Consider the following 11,897-nt stretch of genomic DNA (forward strand, 5'->3'; position numbering starts at 1 on the left):
TATATATATATATATATATATATATATATTGCTGTAGGAGTATCCAATTATTATTACACTAGTGTTTTTTCATTGCATGGCTATTATATTACCAAGTGCAATAAATGGGTGCGGGTAAAAAGTTATTTTACCATTAATTTATATAGCAATAAGAAAATGGAAGGGATTAATAGGTGGTGTTCATCAACTTGCAGACATTGTATTGTGTCAATTTACTTGTTTATTTGTTTACTAAAAGGACAATAATAACAATATACAAACATTTTTATAATTACTGATATGACATAATTTGTCACATGTGTTTGTATGTTGTTATTCTTGTCCTTTTAGTAAACAAATAAACATGTAAATTGACAAAATACGTCTGCAAGTTGATTCTTACTTCTACATTATTCTAATGCCTCAGATTTAATATCTTGAGCACTTCAAAGTGAAGTCTATGTATTGGAGAAAATAGCTACACCAGGCTCCAATCTGATTTGGCAGAGTTTCTACAGCTGGATGTAATCATATATATATAGAGAAAGAGAGAGAGAGACGCATAGGCATGGCTGTGTGGTAAGAAGCTTGCTTTTCAACCACATGGTGGCAGATTCAGTCCTACAGCATGGGATCTTGGGCAAGTGTCTTCTATAGTCTCAGGCTGACCAGAGCCTTGTGAGTGGAATTGGTGGCCAGAAACTGAAAGAAGCCCATCAGTGGTTGTGTGGTAAGTAGCTTGCTTACCAACCACATGGTTCCAGGTTCAATCCCACTGCATGGCACATTGGGCAAATGTCTTCTACTATAGCCTTGAGCCAACCAAAGCCTTGTGAGTGGATTTGGTTGACGGAAACTGAAAGAAGCCCGTATGATTGTATGATTTCAAGCTCAAATTCACAGCCTCCACATCAGACTATGGTTGGTAGAGAGAACATGCTGAGACTTTTGTCCTGCAGTGGACTGAACAGAGGCAATCTATTCCAATCCAATAGACATACACTCACACACACACACACAGATTACATATATATGCATATATAATATATATATACATATATATGCATATTATATATATATATATATATATATATATATGCACACACATACACACATACCGCAACCATCCATACATATAGGCATATTATTTATGGTCAAACTATTTAAGCCAAGCCAGCATGGAAAATGGAAGTGAAATGATGATGAAACATGATATATATTTATATGTAGTATATATATATATATATATATATATATATATATATATATATATATATATATATGATGCAGCACAGAATTTTGTCAGTGAACAGGTCGCGGTCTCAAAGCGACGAAAATATTTTGACAAATTAAATTTAGATGTTGAAGTGAATCTAACGGATTTTGTGTGTTATTTCAAATGGCTTATAAACACCTTCCACACTGCAATTGTTTTCGTTCCAGCACACGATCTCAGATCAGGTCACTTGCTATGCAAGTGCATCTCCGTAATATATATATATATATATATATATGTATGTATAGGTCCTGGAACATAACCAGTATGTCAGTCTCTCTATGCAGGGTACTGACATAAAACTACAGCACTTAATGACAATCATGCAATGTATATGCAGTGAGTTTGCTCCAGAGAAAATGTCAAACCAACAGGAAAACATAATTCCATGAGATAAGAAGATTTTAATAGCACGATGAACAAAAATATCAAATCATCTAAATGGGTCTCTAAAAAATAGTGAGGAATCCTGTCTTAAACAAGCACTGTCTGAAGTTGAAAGTGAACTAGAGCACAGCCTGTGAAATGGAGAGTGCTGAAAAAAGAAGCCTCAGCTGTAAAAAATGTAAGGACAAACTTTGCTATAGATTTACAAAAGAGTTGCTTATGTAGAGTACAAGATAGAGTCATTGTTCAAAGGAAATGGCTCACTGACTGCAAACTCCCAAAGGATAAGTGAAATACTGAATATGCAATACAAAAGTGTTTTTATATCTCTGTTGGGACACTTGCAAATAAATATGCTGAACAAGTTCTTTGATGCTACAGTTCTATACAAATGAATGGCAATTATCAAGATAGAGGAATCTAATACGATATCAACCAAGTGCAAAGAGGCCTTAGCAAGATCACTGCAGATTCTCTTCCAAGGCTACCTTGCAAGTGGTAGACTACTTGAACATTAAAGAGGAGCATAATATATCCTATTCATAAAGGAGGAAGCAGAGAAGATGCTAAAAATTATAGGCCTATCACTGTAGCCTCATGTCAACAAATTCATGGAACAAATTGTGAGGAGGAAGTTGATCAGTTCCTCAAAGATAATAACTTGCTCCTTGACAGCCAGCCTAGCTTCCACTCAGAAAAAAGCTGCTTTACATAGCTTCTGCATCATTATGACTGAATACTGAAACAACTTATAAATCACTCAAACATGGATGTGGTATATCTCAACCTTGCAAAGGCCTTTGATAAGATTGATCATGGGATCATACATCACAAACAGTGAAGACTCTGCACGGTTGGAAAACTGAGAGAGTGGTTACATGACTTCTGAAAAGACAGAAACCAGTGGAGCCCTCTTCAGGGTAGCATGAACAGGGAGTGAAATGTCTCAGGGAGCTGTCTTGGTCTACTGTTGTTTATGATGCCCCTCTCAGACATACCATCTGACATACCCAACTCTTACAAGCTATGCCAAGGACACAAAAGTAGATCAAGCAGTCAAGAATCCTCTTCTAACGTTAATCTTCTACTAAAAGACCAAGTCATATGTACACAGCAAAAAGTACACTGGACAGCTACAAACATTTATAATGTTGCTTGAGACGCATCTGATGTGCTGTTGAAACAGCTATAGATTTGATTATCACATTATAAGCAATGTTTGTTGCTTTCGATATGGGACACACTGTACTTGATGCATTGATGAATAAAATTTATTGATCAATTGTCAAGTCATCTGTATTTTCTATACAAACCATGCTTATGTTAGAGACTGACTAACCGTGTTTTACTTCAATCACTCAACTAATTGACATATATATTGTATACATAGATATGTATATTTTAAAGATTTATATATATATGATTGACCGTTGACTGAACACTATTCAATTTTTTTTCTCCGTGTTTTTCTCCTTGTCTCCGTATTCTTTCTGTTGAAGAGCGTAGCTCGAAACGTCAAAGACTTTCCGTATTCCCGAGCGTCATACTAATATATACTTTTTGTTATTTACACCACCTGTCCTCGTCTGTTGTTATTATTTGTATATTCTCCCATATATATATATATATATATATATATATATATATATATATATATAAGGCGTGGCTGTAATCTTTTCCAAAAAACATGTCTCTCTTTCTCTCTCAATGGGGAAGTATTTCATTGCCTGGAAACAGGTTGGCATCAGAATGGACATCTGGTCTTAGAAAATCTGTCTCAATAAGCTGCATCTGACCCTTACAAAACCATGGGAAAATGTATGTTAAAAAGACGATGTCGATGTTTATGATATTTATATGCATGTCTGTATTTGTGTATGTCTATTGTGTCCGTGAGGAAATTTGTATGTGTATGTCTATCCTTTGCTTTCCCTCTTTCTTTTGTATGTGGTATCACTATTCTATGCTGCCACCACAGGGCTGAATCTCAGTTTTTTTACAATTATTCCTCTCCTTCTTGTTCCTCATTGATAAGCTCTGTTCTATTTAGTCTTTATTGTTTCTTTCTTCCTTATTGTCATCTGTTTCCTTCTTTCCTTCCCACTCTCCCCGCTCCCACCTCTGTGGCTATCTATTTCCCTCTCTCCCTTCTTTTCCGTCCCTCCCTCTCTCTGTTTAGCAGAAAACTCAATTAATGTAGGACTAATACAGAGAGTCAAATTCTGTGGATGCAATTTCAAAATTATGGTCAGTGCCAAATGTAGTCTTTTATTCTAGAGTTTGTTATAGATGTTATTGCCTCATCAGTGTCGTGGAAAAGGAAGTCTTTCCACGTGCTCACATTTTGATCTGGTTAACTAACGGGATTTACTCCATTGAAATTGATTCCATCATATTTGCATAGCTTCCAGATTCTTGCAGGAAGAAAGTCATTATCATCATCATCATCATCATCATCATCATCATCACCATCATCCTTTAACATCTGTTTTCCGTGCTGGCATGGGCTGGACAGTTTGATCAGAGCTGGTAAGCTGGAGAGCTGCACTATGGTTCCAGTCTGATTTAGCTTGGTTTCTATGGCTGGATGCCCTTCCTAACACCAACCACTTTACAGCATGTGCTGAATACTTTTATTGAGGCACCTCCATAGTGTTATTCAATATTGTTAAAACCTAGATAGTTTAACCTCCCTATAATGACCTCTGCAGAAATTCACTTTTACAATGAAGACAACAAATGCACCAGACGGTTTCCAAAAAAATCATTTACCAAGGAAACCCAAACCAGTGAAATAGCTAGCACCAGAAGATGGAAGCTTCTAAACGTTGATTGGACAGCATGGAATTGACAAAAAATGAACAGTTCTTCACTACCCAATCCTGAACATGACATTCAATGTGCACATCAATCTTGAGTTTTTCAATGCTGTAAAGTTCATCAAATATGTTATGAAGGGCTCTGATATCATATTTGCACTCACACAGCAAAACTGCTGCGATGAAGTTCCCAATTCCAGTAAAATCAATGCATTAGAAGTAATGCAACTTTCTGGCACTTTTGTTCCTTTCTTATTAATGAAAATACTCCATATCCAACCACTTGTTGTCCGCTTGGAAAATAGATAATGGGTTTACTTCACTCTAGCAATTGTTACACAGAAAGCACAAAATTTGAAGTCCACAAATCTTATAGCCTGCATATTTCAACTTGTACTAATACGACCCCTTTGAAGAAAGCGTTGTTGTACCATCAGCTTTCATTTTACTATAAATGGAACAACAAATAATGGAATCAAAGAAAACAAAGTGCTTTTGGTGAAAACCAATTTCACATAAGTTTTGATTATGTCATTAGAAGAGACTATACTGCCAATCAGCATAAATGCTTCTTTCTCTGATTTTTCCCTATAAAGTGCAAGTTTTAAATTCATTTCAAGTCACCATCATTTCAAATCATCAATTATGAAGTTTGCATCACTTATAGAGAGACATGCTTTAAACTTGGGTTGCAACATAGTCTGAAGTTTGCATCACTTATAGAGAAACATGTTTTAAATTTGGGTTGCAACATAGTCTGAAGTTTCTGTATCTCAAGCATCCAAGGGTCTTAGTGTTCTTTTCACCACATGGTTAAAATACTGTTAACCATTCAATGCACTTAGCTTTAGCTCAAGTATGACAATGATCTTGCCTGAGGATTTCAGTCATCAACCTCAACAGATATACCCCAGCAGGAAAATAGGGTATACAGATGAAATGTATAACGTAACCAAAGGTCAGAGTGTATTAGTAAGCAACTTAATCAGAATCACTCAATTGGCCTTCCTTTGGATGTGGTCTGTGATAACTATGTGAGTAGTATCAGTGCTATATCAGATATGAGAGCAGAACTCTATTGTCAAGTTCAGCTAAGCTTTAAAGAAAAGTACTAGATTGGGGAGCTGAAATATCTTCTTGCTTGATAATACAAAGGCATTCACAAATCTAATATGATTTATATAGTAAATATTTTTGTCATATAAAGGACTATTTGCAATGTATTATTTGAGACATTTTGAATTCCCATCTAGTTTTTATTAGTGAAAATTGAGACTTTAAAACTTATGTCTAATTTTTTGTTTGTTTTATTTTTCAGATAATGTTAAATATGGTCTTGGGCCGCTCACAGAAGATAGTACGCAAACAGTAGCCCCAATTCTACAAGATGCTGCAACTCAAACAATTGAAACCAAGCCTGAATATGTTGAGCCAACCAGATTCCGAGATGTGGGAACAGTTCCACGCACACCAAGTGTTACAAAGCCGATTACTCAGGATGCTGCAACTATGACAGCAAGTGTGAGAACCAAAGATATTTCCATCAGTGCCAAGTTACAAACACACGACATTGCAGTGGCAGCTGATTTCAAATTACCTGAACGACCACCTGTTGCTCAAACAATCAGAAAAATGGAAATGAGTTCTAAATCAGTCTGTCACAAACGCAACACTGCAACATCACCTGTCAGATTTTACGAATATATGAAACCAGCTGTTATAACACATGAAGTGTCTGTTGGTCCGAGCCTTAGAACGCGTACTTTTGGTGTCGGTGAATACTATTTCCGGACTCATGAAATTGGAATGCAAACAGACAGAGATATCCCAGACATCATAGAACCCTCTAGACGACTATTTGATGAAACTCCTCTAATGAATCGGCTTACAGTTGCAGCAGGAAGAAAAAGAAAATCACAATCAACGGATGAAGTTACTAAACTAGAACTTGATACTTTGGTTGCTGATAAACATAGAATTGAAGCTGAGACTAATTTATATAAAATGGAGAAAAAACGAATAGAGGCTCAACTGGCTTACTATGGTGTAGACTCTCAAAGAGTGGAAGCACAGAAACGATATCATCAGCTTAAGATAAAGAAATTAGAACGAGAAATGGCTTTACGAGAATGAAAAATATACCAGAAAATTTCTGCCAAAGGCAATTCTGGTTATGAATTATTTTTTAAACAATAATTTAATGCAACTTTAATAAAAAGAAAAAAGAAGAAAGAATAAAAATTAAGATATTTGGTTCAAAATTGATGAATATAGCTTATTTCATTCTGTAAGTAACATACAAAGACAATTTGATCTCAAATTACATTGTTTTTCTTTTTACTTTCTCTCATTAAGATCACATAGTTATAACCTAAGTAATTTTATTAAACCTATACAAATTATAACTAAGTTAAAATTAAATACAAGTAGTTGGAAATTAAAAGTGATTGCTTTACTAGACTTGCTTATTAATAATTTTTAGAAGTATAAAGTTATTTAAACGTTCCTTCGAGATATTCATTGGTTTTTACATCATTGAAATATATTGAATGAATCATTTCATTTTTTAAAAATCGAAATAATTTATAAAACAGATATCTCTACTGAAATGCTATATGTTATATAATAGACTACAAAGTAATTATGGAATAAATAAAAATTAGAATCCAAAGAAACTAGTGTTGTTCTGCACTAGCTGGTAAAATTAAATTAATATAATTTATAAAATAGGACAGTTTGTTTGTATGCTGTAAGGAGATATAAGTTTTGAACAGAGCTCTTCAGTTATTTTCATAAAATGTTTATACTAAGAAATCTTTTCTATATACAATTCCCATGTGCAATGGATAATATTAAAATTTAATGCTTATATCTCTCTTTTGATCAGACCTTGTCGTCACTGATAAAAAGAAATAAGTTATAATAATTTATCCTTGCTTCATCACCCCCCCCCCCCAGATTTACTCTGTGTATATACATCAATATACGCATCAATAGTATTAGCAATTAAAATTTCTTTAATGGCCTCAAATTAGCCATATTTAGAATAATATAATTATGATTTTGAAAGATATTGATCAAAATTGCAAGGTTTAAACACAGATATTCTTACCCTATTTATATAAATCTAATTAATTGTTAATTAATTGTTATATTTCTGTGTTTATTCAGTTTTTATTTTGTTGATTTATAAACACTTGAAGTCAACTATTGGTCTGCTATTTTTGAACCAATTTAATCCAATCTAAAATAAACATATAGTAATTTCAAAAGACATCTTATATTTGAAATATCTCTTCTTAAACTATTTGATGCAAGATTTTATTATTTGTGTCAATTTAAAACAACTACTTGAAATACCTATTCAATCAATTGTTATTTAAAATCAGGGAAGATTGCAAAATCCTTGTTATGAATTACAATTAAAACTAATAAACTGATTTTACGAACATTAAATATTCAAATTAGTGTTTCAACATTGTCAATTTTGGACCATTTCTCGATTTTATCTTTCACCCTTTCGTTAACCAAATCCACAAATTTGTTTATGAAAATATTGAACCAGTGATAAATATTTAAAATGCTGTTGTTTTTATTTTGTATTGAAACTGTTTGTGAGGCTATTTCTTTGTCATTTATTTCACAACCCAAAAAATTAGCTAAGGCATTCTTGATAGGAGAAGAAAATATCATTCTACCTACTAAATTTATTACAACTTTTAATTGATAATTTAAATTATCTATTAGCTTTAAAATAGTTGTTAATATATAAGAAATTGTTTGATAAATTGCTGAAAAGATTTTGTGGCCATTTTGATTGCTTATTTTTCTGCTGATTCTCCTTTTTCCTCATTTATTATTGTCAAGTAAATATCCAAACCATTATCAAATTATACCAACCATAAAAACTGCTGCATTACCATGTAGCAAACCTTTCTTTAGACATTTCTGTCTACCCACAATTACATTCAAAATAAGTTCACCAATTCTAAATTAGGAAAACTTTGATAATGTTGATAAAAACTACCAGTATTTTAAAGTTAGTAATTTAAAAGAATTTCATGATATATTATACTGCCAACCAAAATATTTCGACAAGTTTTTCTGTATTCTAAGTTGAAAGATTTTAAAAAGGGAACTTATCTTTAATTATATTTATTTTTCAATATGGTTATGGTTTTGCAATATTTACTGAAAATATAATCAGATATAGGATATAGTGGCCTTACCAGTAATCTATGGAGGACCTTTATAAGCAAAAACTTCCCTATCATAAATAGAGTTAATGATTAGGCAAGTTGCATCCCTAATGATTTCTTATATTAACAAAAGGCCTATTGGCCTATTATTTTTTTTTTTGTAGTGGAGGATTATAGCTGATTATGTTACAGGTACCTAATTTGTTGATGGGAATAATAATTATATGATCCTGGTGGAATAGATCAATTTAAGTAACAAACAAAATCACTCATGAAGGATGCAATTTAACTAATTATAAGTATCATTAATAAAGAATGATTTTCTTAAGCATAAAGAAGCATTTTAATTTCTACTTACTATCCATATTTACATTACATATGAAATATTAACATATCATTATAAACTGAGAAATAAAGTAATTATGTTTAAGTACTAATGATACTTCGTAGTAGTAACAGTATTATAGAGAGATCCAATGCAATTACTTTCTAAGTGTCTAGTTATGGGGCATTTTAGAACTCCCTCTTTACAATCAAGTAACATTGCTATTCTCAAAATATCTCACAAGGATTTCAATATATATATATATTGATCTTTTTCGCTTTAAGCGCCCAAGCAGCAAATATGTACAAAAGACATATCATTACCAATTATTATTTTCCTGTGTAAATATCATTACCATTCAAATGACTTAATATTTCATGTTGTTTCCTATATATAAATGATAAAATCAATGCATATATATACAAATGTTCCTGGATAAACATTTTTAATGCTAAAGTAATTTCAGTAGAAAAATTCCCATTTGTTTCTTTACCTTTAAATGTTTATTTTAAGTGAAAAATCGAATTATACAGAAAGTTTTTATGTTTAATATTAGTCAGTATATTCCTTAGTTTTCCATGAGAAAAATTAAAAAACAACTTCAATATCTGTAATATATTTTAAGTATCAAAATGATAAAGTGTTTGTTGTTCAGTTAATGTAATCTGATTAGTAAAAACAAAATATTAAATTTATTCACACACAGTATACATGTATATACACTACTATAAATTAAAAAAATAATAATTGTAGAAGAATAGATATTCTGAATTACTCTGTGGCTTTAGACGTTAGAATTTTGACTTTCATTATTTTTAACAATGTTATGATATCCTGCCATCAACATTGTAACAGTAATACATAGGGAGGGATGCTCCTCCTTGTGATGTATAGACATTCTCTTTCTCTGCCTCCCCTTCCTCCAACACCCACACTACTATCATTGTTATATAGTTAGATTGAGACAAAAACATACAAACTAGAAAAGAATTCTGGTTTTATGAATACTAATGAACAAAACAATCTAATTACACAGAAATATTTTTAATCCCCAATAAAGTTTCAGAATGGCATTGTATAATACTGGATTTATTGATATCAAAGCATATTGTGATTGTTTAAGTGTTGTCAATGTGGTTGTGAAAATACTGAGAAAATTTATGAAAAATACTGATAAAAATAAAATAGATCAAGACATTTGCAGTTGGCATGAAAGACACTAAGTTATCAGGCCAGACGAATTTTAATAAAATTCTTGTGAATTTGAAAAGTTTACAAATCTTGTAAATAGTATCAATAGAATAGATAAAAATCATTATAGTGCATAATATATATATATATTGTCATTGTTATATTGTTGTTGTGGACTAGCTAGAAATATAGTTTCAGTTAAAAATCTCATTAGAAAATGAAAAATTGTAATGAAAAAAAAAATGTGAAATTCAAAGATAGGAATATCAAATGATTAAAACCTCATCACTCCTGAAGAAAATCTCTTATTCGAAAATATATAAATATATCTAGAAATCATTTCCATAAATATATTAATGCTTTATTCTCTGCATTCCATATAGAGAATATGAAATGATCTGGTTTTTGGTAAAATATATACAGTACTCATTAGTCAACGTTTAAATTGTTTCTACCAAATCATTTTTGAAATGCAAATAGTGAAAATAAATATCACTTTATGCATCATACTAAATAAAGCACAGTGGCTGGCTGTAACACACTAAGGTACTGTGCTGAACTGCTGGATTCAGTGTCTTGAGTTCAAACCCTTTTACAGCCATTATGATATCCCTTAGAAATAATTTGTTCCCTCTAGAAATTTGAAGAAACAATTAAAAGTTACCACATGGCACCAGCATGAATCAGTTCAGTTAAAAAAAATAATCATATGTTTTGGTGAGCTATGAGAAGAAATGTGTAATGTTTAGAACAGGGTTTCTCACCGTATAAATATTGGATCTTGTTTCTTGAAATATCAAATTCTTTTTCTTTTAGGACAATATATATACCGAGGATGCTGAAATTTGTATCCCTCAGTCACTATGAAAGGTTGATGTAGCTCAAGTTTCACATTTTAAGGTTTAGGGAAAGAACAGTAAAATCATTTGTTCTTAGTTATAAAAAAAAATAATTAAGTTCTAGTAATTTTAACGTGGATCAGTAGACATACAGTCTGTGATATTTAATTTAAGAATTCCCTAGCAAGGCCTTAAAGGAAATCTAATTAAATATAAAGGGAAGTAATTACATAGTTAAGTAATTTTTTGGATTTGTACATTGAAATCTTTCAGAAATATATGCAAAACAGAAAATAAGATATAACAGTATAAAGTTCTAATGTCATCAAATTTTAAATAATGTATTTTAGAATAATCATTTTAATAATGCAATACCAAAATGTTTAAATATACATTTTCATGCAACACCATTTCAAGTTATTTTATTTTAAGCAAAGTGGTTACTTTTTAAGATATTTTTTGTTGAATGAATTGTTTTAATTTTTTCAGAGAGGAATTTTTTTTTTCATTTTGTTTTACTAACTGAGTCTAAATATTTCCATATTCAAAATGGTTTTGATGAAATAAATTGAAAGAAATAGCTTGATGCTCATTCATAAAATTGATACAGCTATACGTATATATATATATATATATATATATATATATATATATATATATATATGTATGTTTATATGTATGTGTGTATATGTATGTTGTATGTATATATGTGTATATGTATATACGTATAATATGTATGTATTGTTTGTATGTGTATGTATGTATGTATATATATATATATATATATATATATGAATATATGATAGTATGTATTGCTTGTGTGTATACATATTCTGTGTATTTGTATGTATGTATTGCTTTTATATATATATATATGTATGT

The 11,897-nt window shown here is 31.2% G+C and overlaps 1 protein-coding gene across 3 annotated transcripts in view; it reads left to right on the plus strand.

Moving 5' to 3' along the window:
- Positions 1-11,897, plus strand: part of LOC106882429 (serine/arginine repetitive matrix protein 1) — a 102,699-nt gene that overhangs the window by 59,138 nt on the left and 31,664 nt on the right. For 2 of the 3 annotated variants that reach the window (XM_052974919.1, XM_014933103.2), the window contains one exon: positions 5,780-10,508. The exons of the other annotated variant lie outside the window; for it this stretch is intronic. In XM_052974919.1, the coding sequence (XP_052830879.1) occupies positions 5,780-6,594 (815 nt within the window). In that variant the 3' untranslated portion in view covers positions 6,595-10,508. Of the gene's footprint in view, positions 1-5,779; positions 10,509-11,897 lie in introns of those variants that run through there. 3 annotated transcript variants of the gene reach the window in all.

The sequence above is a fragment of the Octopus bimaculoides genome, chromosome 20 (genome assembly GCF_001194135.2).
Source record: "Octopus bimaculoides isolate UCB-OBI-ISO-001 chromosome 20, ASM119413v2, whole genome shotgun sequence".
Classification (NCBI taxonomy): domain Eukaryota; kingdom Metazoa; phylum Mollusca; class Cephalopoda; order Octopoda; family Octopodidae; genus Octopus; species Octopus bimaculoides.